This window comes from Myotis nattereri, assembly GCF_964212035.1.
Source record: "Myotis nattereri genome assembly, chromosome: 4".
Classification (NCBI taxonomy): domain Eukaryota; kingdom Metazoa; phylum Chordata; class Mammalia; order Chiroptera; family Vespertilionidae; genus Myotis; species Myotis nattereri.
The window spans coordinates 103,442,043-103,460,291 of NC_138079.1; the positions used below are offsets into that span (position 1 = coordinate 103,442,043).

Sequence of the window (18,249 nt, forward strand, 5' to 3'; positions counted from 1 at the left end):
AGCTCAGGTGGGCTTACTACATGCAGTGGCCTGCAGTGGCCTTCAGAAATGGGTGCACGGACTCTAGGTCATGTGCTCTGGCCCGAAGCTGCTCCAGCAAGTTTGCTCCCACAGGTGTCCCTTAGTCCTCGGTTGTGGCACACTGCCCAGCAGCTGTCAGTTCAGTCTCTGTTATCATGTGCAATCTGTAATCTAAATAAATCATGCTATAAATAACAGTCCTTTTTTTTTAAAGGGATAAGTACACAATTTTTAAATAACTTTTATTATAAAATTTTGAAAAGAAAAGCAAAGAAGAAAATGAAAACTATTATCTGAACAGTTAGGTAAATCTGTTACATTTCCAAACTGTAAAATTGAATTCTTACATATGCAGAACTACTAAGAAAAATTGGATCTCAGCTGAAGGTTTGCACCCCCTCACCTCTCAGGAATTCGGAGGTTTCCTCTTGCTTGCTGCTACTTTAAGGGATAAATGGCTTTAATAACTTTCAGTGCCCTGGGAAGACCCCCAGTAAAAAGTCTCCTGGTCCTTTAGCCCTGCAAAGCAAAGGGATTGGGATGGGGACACGGGATGGGAGCCCAGGGGTCCAAGTCTCTGCTGAGGTGGCTCCAAGCTGTACCCAGGAGGGGATGCATTCACCCTCTATCTGTTAGGTCCCTTCTTTTGTACTTTGTCCTCTGCAATGCCATTCTAACCTGAGCCCGTTCTAATGACATTTAGATACTTAACATTAGTGTGAAATTTTGTGGTAAACTTTTGGAGATCTTTTTATATTAAAGTACAGGTTTAGCTTAGTTCCACTTTCTTTTCAATTATTACCAAATTTACTGAACATTATTCTGGTTTGGACAATTTAATAAAATGAGAAAATAAATATGATATGTATCTTTTGAAATTAAGGTGATAAAATGCTTCTGTTACAGTATTGGTTATATTAACTTTTAGAGAATTGAATAAAAGTTAGTTAATGTGAGAATTTGTCAAACACATAGCAAGATAAAAAACAAGAGCTCTTTTGTACAAAGGCCTTTGAAAATATGGCAGTATGAATTGAGGAATAGGAAAATTTCACTGAAAGAAAACAAAAATCTTTCTTGAGAAGCATAAAAGAAAACTAAACCAGTGCGAAGGTTGCTCTGCGGCCTGGAGCGGCAGTGGTGGTGTGTTCCCTGAATCATTGGTGTGTTCCAGTTGCACGCCCTTGCACACTGGTGCGTGAGCACAGCTCCCTGTCATCCCGTCTGCCCCCGTCCTGCAGCATAGCCTGCTGAGAGCCTGGCTGAGTTTGTTCAGGAATCAGCAAGGACAGAAAAGTCGCTTGGAAGTCTGGCACCTCCCGTGGCCCTTGCCTCATCCTGGGCTCAGGGCTCCTGACCCCCAGGACACGGCACGGACAGGCTTTATGGTTGGGGATTGTTTTGGTGGTTGTTACTTGTTTATTTCCCAAAGTGGGAGGTTTCCTTGGTGCAGCAGGTGCTGAGAGGTGACATGCGACCTTGTCCCTACAGGAGGAAGAAGGGGAGGATGGCGATGTGCCCTCTGCCCCCCCGGGCGCCAGTCATAAGCTGCCTTTGGCCCCAGCCTGGCACAGCTTCCCACCCCGCTACACGGACGTAGGCTGCACAGGGCTGCGGGATGCCCATGAGGAGAACCCCGAGAGCATCCTGGATGAGCATGTGCAGCGGGTTATGAGGACTCCAGGCTGCCAGTCGCCCGGGCCTGGCCACCGCTCCCCTGACAGCGGACACGTGCCCAAGATGTCGGGAGTGCTGGGGGGTACGACCTTGGGGCACAGTAAGCACGTGCCCAAATTGGGGGCAAAGCTAGAAGCGGCTGGCCTGCATCTCCATAGGCACAGCCACCACCACAGCCACCATGGTGTGGCCAGGCCCAAGGAGCAGGCTGAGGCCGAGGCCATCCGCCGGGTCCAGAGCAGCTTTGCATGGGGCCCGGAGCTGCACAGTCACACAGCCAAGACCCGAAGCCACTTAGAGAGTGTGGGCACCACCCCCAATGCCAACGACAGCCTGGCCTACAGGTGAGTGTCTGGGGTGGCCAGAGCCATGCTTTGAGATGGGGGCCTTGGATTCTTTGTCCGTGGGCTTCCCAGGGAGAAAGGGGTTGCCATGAGAGACTGGCTCCTATGGATTCTGTTCTGATTTTCTGGACTAGAATTCTCCTTTAAAAGTCTTTAAACCAAGGTCAGCTGCAGAGACTTGCAGGCGTGTCATGGCCAAGCGCTCAGGTGCCAGGTAGAGGTAGACACCATGTTCTGCCTGGGGTGTTGGTCCAGCCGAGGCTCCAGCTGTGAAGTGTGGTTAGATAAAGATCCATTTTAGAGTGAGGTGTCTGCATGAGGAGGAGTGGCCGGGCCCTAGATGTCTCCACCAGGCAGGTGACCCGGGCTGGGAGGACACAGGCAAGTGCTATTGCTGATCTTTGGCTCCAGCTCTCCCAGCCGATGCAGCCTTCCTTCACTTCTTGCCATGGCGTCACCTGAAACAAACCCCAGTGGCCCCATAGCTGGGGCAGGGGCTGCTAGAACATGCCACTTGGTTGAGGCTTTATGTTCAGGGAGCCATACAGGGTTGGAGCAGAGGTAAGTAAACTCAGTGGGTGACGCCCAGGTCTTGCTTTTGCAGTGGGAAGGCCGGCACAACCTCCAAAAGAAATGCCAAGAAGACTGAGTCAGGGAAGAGTGCCAGTACTGAGGTGCCAGGCCCCTCAGAGGACGCAGAGAAGAACCAGAAGATCATGCAGTGGATCATTGAGGGGGAGAAGGAGATCAGCAGGCACAGGAAGGCTGGCCACGGGTAAGCAGCACCTTGTGTCCTGGGGGGGTGGGCACAGACATGCAAACTGGCTGGCGACCTCCAGAGCTGCTTTACCAGTGTCCAGAGTGGCATAGCCCCACCCACTGTCTTACTGAAAAACATGTACAATGGAAGCAGTTATTCAAAGGGATCCGGTTCGAGCTGTCAAAGCACAAGCGCGTTGACGTCTGCCCTGTGTGGACCTGTGATGGGGTGGGGTCCCGGATGCAGCTTCAGTGTCCTGGGCAGGAGTGCCCACTGGTGAGGTGAGGTCAGTCTAAAGTCACCGTGCCTCTCACTGCTGCCCCACACTGAGGAGGGGGCCTGCTGTCACATAGCTGCTCTCACACATGACATCTCCACATGAGAATGACCTAAGGCATCGCGGCAGTGAGGCAGGTACCTGACCCTTACTCCAGCCGGGCTTCAGCAGAAGCCTGTGTTTACACCTGATCATACCCTCAGCAGTGGGTGGGAGAAGGTTCTTGTTTAGTGTGCGTCCCTCTGAGCTCTAGATTATCCCACTGGGCTAGTCCATCCTAAGGCGCCCAGGGCTGGCTTAGATGGGCCTAGGCCAGAGGTGGGTGACGCCCAGGGGCCCTGGGCCTGGAGCTGACAGCATCTGTCCTTCAGTGGGTGGGCCAGCCCCTCGTTCCTCAATCTCAGATTTCCCTGACCCTCAGCATTTTTTGGCCATCGTTAGGGAGGACTGAATATACGTGTGAGGCAGGTGAGCCCGACCTTGGGAATGAGCCCCCCCACCAGTGTCCAGACCCCGTTACAGCCACAAAGCCTGTCCTCGTGAGGGGGCCTCTCCAGGAGCCCCGCTCCTGCTCTGGTTGGAGTGGGTTCGATTCTCAGCTTCTCTGAATTTCTCTCTTACGGGTCTGTCCCGGCCAGCCCTCCCACCCCAAAAGAAGGATTTCTGTGGCTGAAGAGTTAAGAGGTACGTCTAGAAGTAGCCTCCCAGGTCCCAGAGGCTCCTGCCGTCAGTCAGATGGGCTGTTGGAAATTAGGGCCTTCAGTGCCCCCCCAGGCCCTCTGGCCTCCCGGGAGTCGGGACCAGGAGGCTTCTGTCTTCATTGCTCTCACATAGGCAGGTGGGCGGGGGCGTGGCGGGCAAGGAGGAAGGGGTAGGAGATGGGAAGTGAGGGGTAGGGAGTTAAACGGGTTGAGAAGATGGGGGTGTGGGAGGTTGGGAAGTGGAGAGTGGTGAGGGCGAGAGGTGGGCAGAGGTCTCCCTGTGGCCAGCCTTGTGGGGGTTTTAGGAGGAGGAGCCCACCTCCCCGGGGTGTCTTTCTTTGGGCAGTTCTGGTGTCCTGAGAGCATTGGGCCAGCCCACTTCAAAGGGGGCCATCTTGGGTTCCCTCATCTTTGCTCCTGGAGATCCCCCTTTCGAGCTGTAGCTGCAAGAAGCTGATGTTTTCCCTGGAATCCCATCAAGTGGTGGAGCGACGGTGTGCTGCACAGGTGTACAGCACATTCTCCATGTTAAACAGCGAAGAGAAGGCATGATACCACATCGAGAGAGAAAATTATGTTTAGAATTATGCCAAGTGTGTTCAGTATTTTTTAATTGGGAAGGAAATAGATCAATATTCTGAGTGGCTATTTCTAAATTATGGATTATTAATATTTTTTTCTTTGACTTTCCTACATATTTCAGGTTTTTCACAAAGAACATTAAATACCAAAACATCTTTTATAAAAAGTCTTTGTATAGAATTGATTTATATATTCAATAAAGGTATTAAAAATGAGTTACAAAAAAAGAAGTGTGCAAGAAAGGAATGTTTGTGTCATGTAGTATAGGAGGAAATTGCTTCACCTGGCTTCCATGACCAGTGTCACAGGGGGATTCCTGACCCAGGCATCCCGGGATCATTGCCAAGCTCGGCCTATGCTGCTGGCTCCTGCCCAGCTCCAGATGCCTGTCTAGGGCCCGAAGTTTCACGTTCTGCCCCATCTGTTCTCTGACTCTCAAAGGTCTTCTGGGGCGAAGAAGCAGCAGATTCACGAGAGCTCCAGGCCCTTGTCCATTGAGCGTCCTGGGGCTGTGCACCCTTGGGTCAGCGCTCAGCTTCGGAATTCTGTCCAGCCCTCTCATCTCTTCATTCAAGACCCCACAATGCCACCCAACCCGGCCCCCAACCCCCTGACCCAGCTGGAGGAGGCCCGCAGGCGTCTGGAGGAAGAAGAGAAGAGAGCCAGCAAGTTGCCCTCAAAGCAGAGGTACAGGACCATCAAGGAGAGCAGGGCTTGAACCTTTCAGGGCCCCTCCAGGTGCCGTGGCTGTGCTTTGGGGTGGAGCTCCCTGAGGCCTGAGGTCCATACATAGAGCCACACTGGGTGCCCACCAGCAGTACTGGGTTTTTCCTTTCAATTTCTTCCACACGGCCCTGCTGGAGGCAGATGGTCATTGCACTGTCCTGGGGAGGAGAGGATGTCTGTCCCCTGATCACGCCTCCTGTGCTTGCACTCACCCTGGGACTTTGTGGGAGGCCATGGGGTCCCCTTAGTGGCATGGAACTGCTGGAGGTCACACAGGTCACCACTGGCTATATGCATGCTCAGGCTCAGGGGTGTTGGTCCCAGTAGGTCCTGGCTGCCTCTCTTCAGGAGCCTTCACCCATGCCATTTGCAGGTAGAGCAGTAAACAGTGCTAAAATATGTGTCAGTATAAATCTCTTCTGGAGAGACCCCAGGCCCCACAGCCACTCCTCACTGTGCCCTCTTGGCTTTCAGGGCAGAGTGGCTCAACCTGCTGCCTCTATGGCCTTAGGCTAGGCCCTGTTCTCTCTTCCAGAAGAGGGGAACCACCCCTTCTGGGTGACAAATCTCTCCAGGCAGGAGTGTGGCTTCCCTGACCTTTTCAGCTGGGCCTTGAGGTCACTTTTCGCAGACATGCTGGCTCATTGGAATCTCTAGGCGATAATGGTTCCTGAGGTGCCTGGAATCTGTAGCTTTCACCAGGGCCTGGCATCACGGCCACTGTTTCCTCAGATGTGACTGGTTCCCCTTGCCCACTCTTCAGTCATCCGGTTCCTGACTCTGCCTCCCATGGGCCTCACTGTCGGGGGGGCTATGCTGCTCTGGGGAAGCTGGTGTTGGGTGCAGACTCTCCCTAGCGTCCATCTCATCAGGCACAGATGGAAGCCTGAAGGTGTCCCCGGGTGGTTGAAGGTGACCATGTTTTTTACAGCCAACTGTTTTACTCTGTGATCTTGTTCAGTCAACATAGAGCCAGCTGGCTCTGTGCAGGACCCCTGTGACCTGGAGGCAGGCAGAGCAACAGAGGGCAGCCTAGGGAGAGGCTGGGGCGGGAGGGCTCGAATTCCTCCTGTTGCCGGGGGCTTCCTGGGACATCATTTCTGCTGCGATCTCCAGGAGGCAGGGCTCTCGTCCCCTCTTGACACGGAGCTCTCCTTACCAGCACCTAGTCAGCTCCTCAGAACACCATGGTCTTTCTGTAGCTAGTGGAACCATTCTGTGATTCGTGTTTTGGGGGGTGAGCCGCCTGCGGGGTTGCAGCCAGTGGCTCTGGCATCTCCAGGTGTGTTTGGTCCAGGGCATGTGAGCCTTTTGTAAATGCCACAGAGCAGAGGTCTGGATGTGGCAGTGGGGTTCTAGGCCTTCCTCAGCTCCTCGTGGGGTGACCCCCACCCAGATCAGTCAGAGCAGAAATTACTGTTAGTGTTGCACAGCACATGCCCAGGGTGGATGGCCACTTGGAGAGGAGCTGCTGGCCAGTGAGACCCAGAACAGGATTCTGGCTGCTTCGGATGGAGCAGTGACCATGCTCCAGGACCCAGGCCCATGTCAGGGGGCCAAGTAGGAAGAACTGCGCCCTCAGGAAAGAGGCCAGAGGCAGGTCCTCTCAGTGTGGATGAAATGACAGGATCCTAGTACCTCAGATGAGGGGTTCCCCAAAGTATATTCCAGGGAGCCCAAGCGCTCTGACCACAAATGAGGAATGTGGGAAATCTGAATGATGAAGGCAGCATCTGTTTCTTGACTGATCCTGACAGCTTCACCACCCAGGAAGGGGTTTGCCTGACTCACGTGGTGGAAGCTTTGCGTGGTGGTAATTGAACCTCTTGGGGAGCACATGCTCCGCCTGCTGTCTGTCACTCTGTTGTCACCGCGGAGTGTGGAGGCCCTGCCCCAGGCCTATGTGGCTCACTGACGCGGTTGTTCCCTAGGTATGTGCAGGAGGTCATCCAGCGGGGGCGCTCTTGCGTCAGGCCGGTGTGCACGCCCGTGCTGAGCGTGGTGCCAGCAGTGTCCGACACGGAGCTCTCCGAGACAGAGTACGTGCGTCCCCTGCGGGTCCTCTTGTACTGCTCATCCAGCCTGTGCTGTGGGCCAGGGACTGGAGCAGCAGCTGTTTCCCAGGGCGGGAGCCCGGGCACTGCACTGGAAGAGCTGGGGCTGCAAGCTGCTCACAGGCCTTTCCTTCCTGTCTCTGTCAAACGGAACACTGACCATCCACGTGGTGACAAATGACCAACTGGTTAGAGAGGAGGTCCCATATGTCACCCAGCCAGGACTCAGGACTTAGGGTCAGGGTTGCACCTGTGGTGCATGTCCAGGTGCTGTGTGCACAGCGAGCCTGGGTTCTCAGGTGGGATGTATCTGCTCCCCAGGTACGCATAGAGTAGGGTGGGCGCTAGGAAGCTACAGGCAACATGCAGACAGTGCTGGCTGCCCTATCCTTGCACTTCTGCTCAAGATAGAGCAGAAGGAAGCCCTCCACCAAAGTCCTCACCAAGCTTACCCCAGACAATGCCAGCCAGCTCTGATTGGCCCCACCAGCTCACTCCTCGGGGTGGCCCCTGGAAGAGCAGGAATCTGTCTCCTTTCTGTAGAGAATGGGTCCACACAAGACCCCGAGGCAGGCTCCCAGAACAGGCTGGGTTTGAGGTTTCAGGACTATGGGAAGGAAAGCAAGCGCCATGGAGTGTGGCTCGAGTGGTGGATAACCACACAGATGAAGTGACTCCATGGTGTGTGCCCAGGAGCACCAGGAAGGGGAGGGTCCCCATGGAGAGAAGAGCCCACTGTGAGTTAAGGTGGCCTTCCTGGCATGACACTGGTTCAGGAGGCTTCTCATCACGCCCAGCTGGCAAGAGCCAAGAACTGTGCCCATGTGTACCTGGGCAACTGCAGAGCAGTCACAAGGACAAGGGGTGCTGGGGGACAGAGGAAGTGCTACCTGTCCCAAACACAGAATGGCTGCTCAGGACCCGTCAGGGTGAGGGCCCTACCCCAGCCTGAGTGGGAGATGGTGCTGGCCTCACACCCCTCTTTGGAAATCTGGCTGGCTGCTGCCTCTGGTCTTTGGACAAGCTCTCTGCCATGGGACAGGTCCATTTCAAGACCCAAAACAATTGTTTGTCCAATTCCTGGCCTTCAGATGTTTTTTCATTTGGGAGCAGTAGGCTTTATCTGGGGTACAAGCCGTGTAGTCCAGCCTAGAGGCAGGGGCTACATTGGTTCTAGTGGCCTGGCCACCTTAAGAAGCAGGTAGAAGGATTTATTGTGGACTCCAGCCCTGAGAAGCCTGCTGGCCCATTTCATGTGGTCTGTGTCAGGGGTGCTGCCTACTAGCCAGTCCAGGCCACAGTGAGGCCAGGAGCTTCCCGGTGGTGGAGGAGGGTGGCAAGTGAGCTGAGGCAATATGGAGACGTGGGGCAGGCAGGGAGGGGGGGATGAGCTGGATTCCACGCTGTCTCTTTGTGCATAGGGTTGGGGCTGGATGCAACTGTATGGGTGGGGTGAGCATTGGGGCCTCTGGATGCATGACATTTCTGAGTGTGTGGCAGCTCACTCCTGCAGGCCTTGCCCCATCGTTTCCTGGGGAGCATGGGGCCTGTTGGGGAGATGACCTGTGGGACTCTGAGCTCAGCAGTAACCTCTGTGTTTCTGCCTCCAGGACGAAACCACAGAAGAAGACAGGAGGTGGGAGTGCCCAGTTGTGTGACAGCATCGTTGTGGCCTACTACTTCTGTGGAGAACCTATCCCCTACCGGACCCTGGTGAGGGGCCGTGCAGTCACCCTGGGCCAGTTCAAGGAGCTGCTGACCAAGAAAGGCAACTACAGGTGAGAGTTAAGGGCTGTGGTCTGTGGTAAACAGGTACTCTGTCCAGGAGAGTGTGTGCTGGGTGCCCTATTCCCACCCTGTTCTTATCCCATCTGGTCCTTGTTTCCCTCTTACCTGCTTAACCAGCCCTGAGCTGTTGGCAGGAGCACCTTGATGTGTGAGGTGTTGATGGCCTCAAGGCTCCCAGCCCCAACTCCCAGCCTTAGGTGACTGAGGCCTCCAGGTCAACCGAGGGGTCTGGACAGTCCTTGCCTTAAAAGCAGGGAAGCAGGCCCAAGCACAGTGGTCTGCCTGTCCCCATGTCGGTCTGAGTCTGGGTCAGCCTTTCTCCAGCCTTCTGACTCAACCCATTTTCACTAGACACAGAATCCAGGACCCCCCTTTCCAGGGTCTGCCGTGGGCTGCTCTGCCCTGCCAGCCTGAGACTAGCCTCTGAAGGCTCCTGAGTGAGCACTGTAGGAGGAAGGGCCACATGGGGTCAGCTCACTGCGGCCTGGGGTGGGTGGTTTCCTCTATCCCAGTGATGGCGAACCTTTTGAGCTCGGCGTGTCAGCATTTTGAAAAATCCTAACTTAACTCTGGTGCCGTGTCACATACAGAAATTTTTTGATATTTGCAACCATAGTAAAACAAAGATTTATATTTTTGATATTTATTTTATATATTTAAATGCCATTTAACAAAGAAAAATCAACCACAAAAATGAGTTCACGTGTCACCTCTGACACATGTGTCATAGGTTCACCATCGCTGCTCTGTCTACTGAGTGGTGAGAAAGTGCCCTTTGGAGGTAGAGGGTGTGGCCACTAGAGGAGGGCTTAAGCTCTGCTGGCCTCTGCACATCACCCTGATGGAGATGGGAGATAACAGGCTCAGACCTTAGGAAACAGAAACCCCAAACCTGCCTGTGTCTCCCCCATAGCATCCTAAAGGCCAGGGCAGAGGACCCCACAAGTGGTCACTGTACTGTTCACTGTCAGCTCTCTGGCAAATGGGCATCAGGCAGAAGCAGCTTGCACGCCCTGTGTGATGTATTTGGAATGTGGCCACAAAGTGCTGTGCATGTGTGGAACCATGAGGCCACCACGCTAGGAAGTCGGGAGGCCCCTAGGGTGTGGGGGTGTGGGCAGGGGAGGAGTGGACAGGCCCTCATCTCCTCTCACCCCCGTCCCCCAGATATTACTTCAAGAAAGTGAGTGACGAGTTTGACTGTGGAGTGGTGTTTGAAGAGGTTCGGGAAGACGAGGCCATCTTACCCGTCTTTGAGGAGAAGATCATTGGCAAAGTGGAGAAGGTGGACTGACCCGCGGGCCAGGCCTCTGCGCCAGGCAGCGCCCTCATCAGGTGGGGCAGGGATGGCCACACTGAGAGCCCGGAAAGGCTGTGCCATGTCAGGTGCTCTCATGCGTATGCAAACACGCGGCTTCTCGTGTGAGGCCAGGGACTGCCTGCCCTATAGCCACCCACCCCTTTGGTCCATCTGTGTCCAGGTGAGCAGGGGTCCCGTTGAGTGGTCCCACAGGTGTCTGTCCTGCTGCCAACAAGGAGGAAGGCCCCGTCCACTCCTCCACAGCACTGCTCTGAGAGTCCGCCCAAGCAAGCAGGGAGCAGCCCCCTGTGGGGCCGCCTTGCTGACCCTCCCCAGCGGAACCCCGCTGCTAACCACGGGCCAACCTTCTGGCGCCTCCCCCCAGGGCTCTGCTTCTCCCTCCAGAAATTGCCCACCATGCCCTACTCTGGTCAGGGCCAGCTCAGGCCCGGGGTTCAGGGGCTTCTTGGGGGCCTCTAAATTGTACATGTCACCGAGTGCCTTCAACACAGCTGTCTCTTGCCCGCCACTCTGTGGATCCGGCGATGGGGCGCCTCAGTGCCCCCTCTCCACCCTCAGTTTCCACAGCGCCGGCTCAGCGGGTCCCGCTCTTCCTTCGTAAGGGCCCATGTAAATATGTACATTCTCAGGCTAGGGCTAGCGGGGGCTGCCCCGAGCCCATTTTTCATGCGCTGACTTGTACAATGATCTTTTAAAGGTACTTGGATAATAATGAAATAAAACCAGTTTTTGAACCTTCCCTGGCTATAGAGCGCACGGATCTTCTGTCAGTGGGGCCTGGTGAGCGGGTGCCTCATCCTCAGCCCAGTTTCCGGCACATGTGACCCGTCTCCTCTATCCTGGCCTGGTTATGCGCAGCCCATATCAGGCCTCAGCAACAAGGTCACACTGGCACCAAGGGTCTTGGGAGTGGGGTGTCTTGTGGAGCCAAAGTTGGCAGCAACACCATGTGGGGATCTAGAAGCACCTAAGCCAGGGATCCACGAGGAGGTCTGGGGGCAAGGGCTAGGCCCCATCCCACATGGAACCCCAGGAGGCTGCGATTTGGCCAAAGTCAAATGGGGGCCAGCCATGCTCAGGAACCACACACAGTCCAGGGCCAAAACTCTTTATTCAATGCCCACAATTTCCCAGGCACCGAGGAGATGGCTCCCCTGCACTGATGGGGTGGCTACAGCTCCTCCTTGAGATCCACGGTGGAGTTGGCTAATGTATCCTGGAAAGGTCACAGAAGCTGTGCCCTTAGCCCAACCTTGCCCAGTCAGCCCCATCGCCACCCATCCGAGGGCATGTCCGAGGCCTGGAGCCTTGGAATATAGGCACTCACCGGGAAGGGAGCTGAGGGCTCCTCAGCGGGCTCCTCTTCGGGTAACTTGCCCCCGTTGTCCAGGAACTTGGAGAAGGTCTCCAGGTCTCTGGCACTTTTGTATTCAATCACCTGAGGAGGGACAGGAGGGTTTGGAGGATACACCATGTCCTCCCAGATCATGCCCTGCCCAGACCACACCCACTGTAGACTCCACTGGCTAAGGCCCCACCCTCCCAAGACCCTTTCCTGCCCCCAGGCCACACCCTATACTAGGTAGGCCTTGCACTCTAAGACCACAACCCCTCCCAGAGCGCACCTACTAAAGCCACACGCTCTAAGACAGCGGTTCTCAACCTGGGGGTCGAACGACCCTTTCACAGGGGTTGCCTAAGACCATCGGAAAACACATATATAATTACATGTTGTTTTTGTGATTCATCACTATGCTTTAATTATGTTCAATTTGCAACAATGAAAATACATCCTGCATATCAGATATTTACATGACGATTCATAACAGTAGCAAAATTACAGTTATGAAGTAGCAACGAAAATAATTTTATGGTTGGGGGGTCACCACAACATGAGGAACTGTATTAAAGGGCCGCGGCGTTAGGAAGGTTGAGAACCACTGCTCTTAAGGCCTTGCCCCATCTCCATCTAAGGACTCAGACATCAGACCAAGGAAGATGGGGTCCAACCTCACCTTCCGACCCTGCCCTGCTGGAAAATACTTGAGGGTGGGAAAGCCCTGCACAGCAAAGCCCTCCAGTTCATTGGCCGTGGCATCTAGCTCGGCAATGATGATGTCTTCGTGGTCCCTGTACTTTTCGGCCAGTGCCTCCCAGGTTGGTGCCATCTCCTTGCAGTGGGTACACCACGGGGCATCTAGGACAGGGGGATGTTTGCACAGCCAGCAGGACCCCATACTGCCCACCTATCCACTGTCTCCTGCCCTCCACACTCACAGAACTTGATGAACACATTCTTGGTTTCGTCAAAAGCCACCTGCTCGAAATTCTTGCCCACAAGAGTCTTGACAGGATGCTGGTCCCAGTCAGGGGGGACCTCTTGACTCAGAAGATAGGGCTGGGGGGAACCGGGCCAGGTGCTTTGTTGGGGATCTCTCCTGAGAGCTGCTGCTCCCACCCCCACACCCTAGGTGGGCCATCCAGCACAGACCTTGACCTTGCCGCTGAGGACTGAGTGGCAGAAGGTGGTGACCCAGGCTGCAGTGACCGGCCCCCTGTCTGCAGGCTTGTACTTCTTGGTGGTCTCCATGTTGATGAAGCGCAGGGTGGGGGCCTCCTCTGCCTTGAGCCCGAAGTACTGTAGCACGTGGTTGTTATTGGCACTCACGTCCACCACCACGAACAGCACCTGCCAACAGGGAGTATGCACTGGGCACTGGCCTCCCCCACACCCGCCCCTCAGCCCACCCAGCCAGTACCTGCCCCCGGAATGGGGGAGCTGCCTCCCTAAAGCCTGCCAGCAGCTCCTGGTGCGGGGCCAGTGTCTGGTTGATGAACAGCAGCAAATGGTTGAGGATCCTGGCCGCAAAGATCTTGGGGGACGTCTGCAGGGGTAGGCGGGGCTCATTGGAGCTGGCTCTGTGGTCACCCTCCCACTCCACCCAGTGCCCATTCCTGTACCTGCAGCCCAACTCACCTGGCTGTTGAACTCCGTGACCAGGTGCATGCTGTGCGTGAGGAGGAAGCTGGACAGATCACCCTGGTCCAGGCCCAGCTCCTCATCCACTGGGAAGTCTGCCCGCCCCTCGTCGAACTGGACAACACCCGGTGGGTCAGTAGGAGCCATAGTCCTGTCCCTAACCCCCGCCTTGGCCGAGACCCACCTTCTTGAAAAGGACCACAGTGTCTTTGGTGAGGCCAAACTTCTGAAAAAGCTGCGGACGATCAGTGAGGCCAAAGGTCATGTCCAGAGCATCCTGGGCCAGAGCCAGGAAGGTGGCCACGTCCTCATCCTGCAGGTCCTAAGGGGTCCACGTCTGTGAGGCCATCTGGAGCCACAGGCCCCGCTCCCAAGGCCTGGCCCCTGTGCCACTAGCTCACCTGGAAGAAGCCGATGACCACTACGTCGTGGGCATCTATCAATGCTTGGGCGCCCTCTTCATCCTCCAGGCGTGTGGTGCTGGACCCCACCCGCCGCCGCAGCCACTCAGCAATGCCCTCGGCTTCCCGGGGGCCTGTGGAGAGTCCCGTCAGCCTGGGCCCAGCCCCTGGCCCACACCACCGCACACAGGCCTGCCCCTGTACCAGTATACTCCTCCGGGTTCGTGCGGTTCCCATCACGGAAGAACATGAGCGTGGGGTACTCGGTCACAGCAAACTCCTTGGTCAGCTCTGGCTCTGAAGGCCCATCCACCTTGGCCAGCCTGGTTTGGGCTGACTCTGCTGCCAGCAGGGCAGCTGCCTTGATGTACTCAGGGGCCAGCGCCTTGCAGTGCCCACACCACGGGGCATCTGGGGGACAGGGCCATGAGTGTCCCTGGCCTCCATGGCCCTGGTCACAGCCCCTGCTCCCGCCTGGCCAGAGCTGGCAAACTTGGGGTCAGTCAGCTCCAGCATGGAGCATGTCCTGTGTACCTCCCTCCTGACTCAGCCACACTAAACCCAAGCACCAGAGGCCAGACCACTCAAAGCTCCCAGGTCAGGAGTGCAGTGGCCAGCACCTTCCAGACAGTGAGTTGGAGAAGAATCTTCCATCGCTGCTCCCTGAGGCCATGCTCCCTGCCATATGCCGCTGACTGAGGCCTGCCAGCTCAAGGGCTTTTACATGTGTAAAGGGTTGTAAGAAAGCCACAGGAGAATATGCAAGGTGTGAGCTTTATCTGGCTCTTCACAGTCTAACTGAGGGTCTCCCTTATACCTGTGCCTCCCCTCCCACCTGCTCAAGTTGGACCCCCAGACCAGCTCAGCCCCAAGGCTCTGCCTCAGATGGAGCCAAGTGCATGAGCCAAGCGCATAAGCCCCGCGCGGCAGGGGGCTGAGCACACTGGGTGACACCGGCGGGTCCCCCAGCCCTGCTGACCCTGTGCACTCACAAAACTCCACCAGCAAGGCAGGGTGCTCCTGCAGGGCCCGGCCCAGGGTGCGGTGGCTCAGCACCAGGATCCCATCCTCCTCAGGAACCTCCTCCTTCCCGGGCTCCTCCGAGGGACCCCCTGGCTCCGGCCCCTGGCCCCCCAGGCTCCAGGCCCTTAGCAACAGCAGCAGCAGCACAGACAGGAGCGGGCCGTCCATGGCAGTGCCGGGGCCCGCGGGGCGGGGGCAGATAAGGGGGCCGGGGGCCAAGCAGCGGTGGCCACGTGGCGCCCGGTCCTGGTCGCAGGAAAGATAAGGCCCAAGGCCCCCCCACCCCCGGGGGAGGGGAAGCAGACAGAGGCAACGCTGGGCACTGAGACAGGTGGAGTTTAATAGGACTGTTCAGGGCACAGCGCCAGGCCCGGGAGGGGGTGTCCCGAGACGGGGCAGAGGGCATGAGGGGTCTGGCCACTGACTGAGGGGGCTGGACAATGCGTGGGGGTCCCTGTGCAGTGACTGACAGAGGCAGAGGGAACAAGGACCCCGAGTGGGGAGACAGGTCCTGGGGCAGGGCAGGGGGGTGGGCGCTCAGCTCTTCCAGTCTTGGCAGATGTGGAGGCCCCACTCCCAGGAAAGGTGGTCTGCTCTGTCGTCGTCAGTGAAGAAGGATGTGACCACGTAGGTGCCCCTCACCAGGGCGCCTCTCGGCGCCTCCTCCACCGGAGTTACAAACTCATACTCCTGGGCTCTTGGGCCATAACTGCCCACCATGTACACAGCCTTGTCCACTGGGGGAGGAGGAGGGCATCAGGGGCTGCCCTCTGCCCCATTGGCCCCCGCCTTCCCCCCCCTCCTCACTACCTCCAGGCCCTTCACAGGCCCTCACCTCGCAGGCCCCTGCGGTAGGTGTGATGCAGACACTTGAGGCCACTGACAATTTCCTTATTGACCTGAGGGACAAAGAGTGTTAAGGGGTCCCTCTGGGAAGCCGATCCTGTGGGTGGCTGGCATCGCCCATGACAGCTGCCTCACCTTAAAGGTGATCTTCACTTTGTAATCAACACCCTCCTTCAGGACGAACACCTGATTTTTCAGTGCAGCCAGCTCCCCTGTCAGGGAAAGTGCAGCTAAGGAACAACCTTTCGATGGCAGAGCCCCTGCCCCAGGAGCCCCCTAGGGGGCAGTATCTGTAAAGTCTACGTCAGCGGTTCTCAACCTGTGGGTCGCGACCCCTTTGGGGGGGTCAAACCACCCTTTCACGGGGGGTCGCCTAAATACATCCTGCATATCAGATATTTACATTACGGATTCATAACAGTAGCAACATTACAGTTATGAAGTAGCAACGAAAATAATTTTATGGTTGGGGGTCACCACAACATGAGGAAGTGTATTAAAGGGCCGTGGCATTAGGAAGGTTGAGAACCACTGCTCTATGTGCTGGGTCTGAGGACTAGGGTTTGGGCACAGGGTTCTAAGCAGTCTCTACCCCAAAGATCAGTCCGTGGTTTGCAGCAGGCGCTTACCTGTGAGGTCCATGGTCATGGGCCCGGGTGCCTGCTCAGACATCAGAGTCAGCCTGGTCACCTGCACGTTGGGCAGGCTTGGGTCTGAGGAGAAATTGGAAGTCTGCTGGATGCACCCCCCAACCCCCACCCCGCCCCTCTCACACCCATGGCCCGAGCGTACCCACGGCCGGCAGCAGGGGACCCAGAAGCACCCGCTTGTACTTGGCCAGGCTCTCATCGTCTGGGTCCAGCTGCTGGATCTCCAGGAGGCTCTTTCTCCCCGGGGCCCGGTACCCTGGCACAGCCTCGTCCAGCACCTCATCTGGCAGCAGCTGCCCCCCTTCCTTTTCTGTCAGAAGGACTGGGGTCAGGGAGGTGAGTGAGCAACTGCTGCCAGCCACCTGGCATTCACTTGTCGAATGGGAGTCTCCCATCCGATCAGGTGGACCTCCCGCTGCCCGAAGAAACTTAAGGGGAAGCCAGTAGGGGCTCAGGGAGGGAGGGAGTGTGCGATTAGGGAAGAAGGTGTGAGCTCGGAGTGGGAGGTGCATGGGGGCTCAGGGAGAGGGGTGGGCTCTGGGGGTTGACAAAGGCTCACAAGAGCCAAGTGACGTTCCTGGAGGCATCGGCTGCCTTCTCCTGGCCCAGCCCTTCATCTAGGGACTCTGAGGCCAAAGGTGGGGGCAATGAAGACCCCAGTGGGGGGCAGCTCCAAGGACTAGAGGCCCCACCATTGCGTGTGACCTCCAAGGTCTTTCCTGGAGCAGGGGCTCTGCCCTCAGTCCTGAGTCCCCAGTGCTCTGGGGGGGGTGGGCTCCTCCCGTGTTCCCACCATGCTCCCAGGAGCCTCTGGCCCGCCCCCATCAGCCTGCTCAGCCAGAGACCGGGGTCTCTGAGGGCCTCCCCCAGTCCTAGGAGTTCCTTCCACCGTGTTCCTGTGGGGGGAGGCGGAGGGGGCTCTCAACCCTCGAGCTTATGTTGGGGCCACCTCCCAGCGTCTCCCAGAGCCCCTTCCTCAGCGGCGCTGGCGCAGGGGTCTCTCGAAGCCTTCCCCAGTGTCTTGGGACAGGGTTTGTGTGAGTCCCTGCACACTGCGCTCCTGGCTTCTCAGAACCGCCACACGCCCTGAAGGAGCCCAGCCCCACCCAAGGGAGTAGGCTCTGTGGGGCCGGTTCCGGCGCGGGGGGGAGGGGGGGGACGGGGGAGGGTCCCCCATCATCCAGGCTTCACAAGCAGACCCGCCCACTCTTGGCTCCTTTACCCGAGTGTTTAGCCCGAAGGAAGCCCCCCACCCTCGCCAGAGCGCTTCCAGGAGGACCGCATCACAAGGTCCCCACGCGAGCCCCCAAAGTTTCCACGAGGGAGGGGCCGGTCCCCACCCCAGACTCAAACCGGCCCCCGCCAGGGCCCCCCGCCCACGTGGCCGCCCCGGCCCCAACCCGGCCGGCTCACCTCGGGCGCACAGCGCCAGCCGGAGCAGTTCCAACAGCTGCGCCCCCAGCTCGCACGCGTCCAGGCCCAGCATGGTGGCCCGCGGCCCGGCCCCGCCGAGCAGCCGCCGAGGAGCCGCCGCCCGGCTTGGCGCTCAGCCCCGGCGCGACTGCGGTGAGCTCATCCCGGCCGGGAGCGCCCCCCGCGCCCAGCGCCGCGCCCGCGCCGCGCGCCCCCAGCCGCTCCGCGGACCCCGCGCAGCCCCGCAGAGACGCGCGTGTCGCCCGCACCGCGCAGGCACCCGGCCGCCCTGTCTCCGACCCACCGGAACCCCGCACAGCTGCCGCGCACACTGCCGCGGTCACGGTCCCAGCGGCCCACCCGACTGCACCCTGCTCTGGTCACCGGGGCTGCCGTCCCCCCTCGGCGCCGGCAGGAGTCGGGGGCTCTCGGGGAAGCCCTCAGGGCGGGGCCGGCGGGGGGCTGGGGCGCCCAGTGGAGCAGGTGCGTCCCCCTCCCCATGTCCCCGGGCTCTCATTAGCAGTAAGCAGTGCAGGCGGCACCTGGGGCCCAACAGTCCCCCCCTCCCCCTACTCCCCATCCTCGGAGCTTCTGTCTGGGCCGAGGGGACTCCCAGAACCGCCTGGCCTTGGGGGCTGGGGGACGCTATGTGTGTCTGCACAGCCTCCTGGCCCTGCACCCCAGC

General features: G+C 57.7%; 3 protein-coding genes across 5 annotated transcripts in view; 1 reads left to right on the forward strand and 2 right to left on the reverse strand.

The window, feature by feature from the left end:
* Nucleotides 1–10,989, forward strand: part of AXIN1 (axin 1) — a 78,312-nt gene extending 67,323 nt beyond the window's left edge. Inside the window, exons 5-10 of one of the 2 annotated variants that reach the window (XM_081089542.1) lie at nucleotides 1,513–2,042; nucleotides 2,647–2,817; nucleotides 4,804–5,049; nucleotides 7,020–7,127; nucleotides 8,753–8,920; nucleotides 10,098–10,989. In XM_081089542.1, coding sequence (XP_080945668.1) covers nucleotides 1,513–2,042; nucleotides 2,647–2,817; nucleotides 4,804–5,049; nucleotides 7,020–7,127; nucleotides 8,753–8,920; nucleotides 10,098–10,224 — 1,350 coding nt within the window. In that variant the 3' untranslated portion in view covers nucleotides 10,225–10,989. The remainder of the gene's footprint in view (nucleotides 1–1,512; nucleotides 2,043–2,646; nucleotides 2,818–4,803; nucleotides 5,050–7,019; nucleotides 7,128–8,752; nucleotides 8,921–10,097) is intronic. The other variant, XM_081089543.1, reaches the window with a different exon arrangement.
* A 355-nt stretch (nucleotides 10,990–11,344) lies between these two features.
* On the reverse strand, nucleotides 11,345–14,838 carry PDIA2 (protein disulfide isomerase family A member 2). The gene is made up of 11 exons (XM_081088624.1): nucleotides 14,625–14,838; nucleotides 13,837–14,043; nucleotides 13,633–13,766; nucleotides 13,416–13,553; nucleotides 13,229–13,345; nucleotides 13,011–13,136; nucleotides 12,743–12,940; nucleotides 12,529–12,649; nucleotides 12,267–12,448; nucleotides 11,579–11,689; nucleotides 11,345–11,467 (listed from the first exon to the last, which is right to left on the reverse strand). Exons 1-11 carry the CDS (start codon nucleotides 14,821–14,823, stop codon nucleotides 11,423–11,425), a joined length of 1,578 nt encoding a protein of 525 aa, XP_080944750.1. The 5' UTR covers nucleotides 14,824–14,838; the 3' UTR covers nucleotides 11,345–11,422.
* Nucleotides 14,839–14,973: 135 nt separating this feature from the next.
* On the reverse strand, nucleotides 14,974–17,773 carry ARHGDIG (Rho GDP dissociation inhibitor gamma). Of its 2 annotated transcripts, none has more exons than XM_081088626.1 (6): nucleotides 17,565–17,773; nucleotides 16,294–16,461; nucleotides 16,131–16,214; nucleotides 15,637–15,713; nucleotides 15,491–15,554; nucleotides 14,974–15,392 (listed from the first exon to the last, which is right to left on the reverse strand). In XM_081088626.1, the coding sequence occupies exons 1-6, from the start codon at nucleotides 17,635–17,637 to the stop codon at nucleotides 15,193–15,195; spliced, it is 666 nt and encodes a 221-aa protein (XP_080944752.1). In that variant the 5' UTR covers nucleotides 17,638–17,773; the 3' UTR covers nucleotides 14,974–15,192. The 2 variants fall into 2 exon arrangements, with proteins under 2 accessions (XP_080944752.1, XP_080944751.1); XM_081088625.1 differs by having other exon boundaries at nucleotides 16,294–16,473.
* Nucleotides 17,774–18,249: the final 476 nt, after the last annotated feature.

Excerpts from the sequence above, each read along its gene's own strand:
- ARHGDIG (XM_081088625.1), bottom strand. The coding sequence starts at position 17,637 with ATGCTGGGCCTGGACGCGTGCGAGCTGGGGGCGCAGCTGTTGGAACTG. Across the intron at positions 16,215-16,293 it reads TCCCCTGCTGCCGGCCGTGG|ACCCAAGCCTGCCCAACGTG; the intron begins GTACGCTCGGGC and ends ATTTCTCCTCAG. Across the intron at positions 15,393-15,490 it reads CTACCGCAGGGGCCTGCGAG|TGGACAAGGCTGTGTACATG; the intron begins GTGAGGGCCTGT and ends CTCCTCCCCCAG.
- PDIA2 (XM_081088624.1), bottom strand. The coding sequence starts at position 14,823 with ATGGACGGCCCGCTCCTGTCTGTGCTGCTGCTGCTGTTGCTAAGGGCC. Across the intron at positions 13,346-13,415 it reads CTGTGGTCCTTTTCAAGAAG|TTCGACGAGGGGCGGGCAGA; the intron begins GTGGGTCTCGGC and ends GGTGTTGTCCAG. Across the intron at positions 11,690-12,266 it reads CAGCAGGGCAGGGTCGGAAG|GTGATTGAATACAAAAGTGC; the intron begins GTGAGGTTGGAC and ends GTCCCTCCTCAG.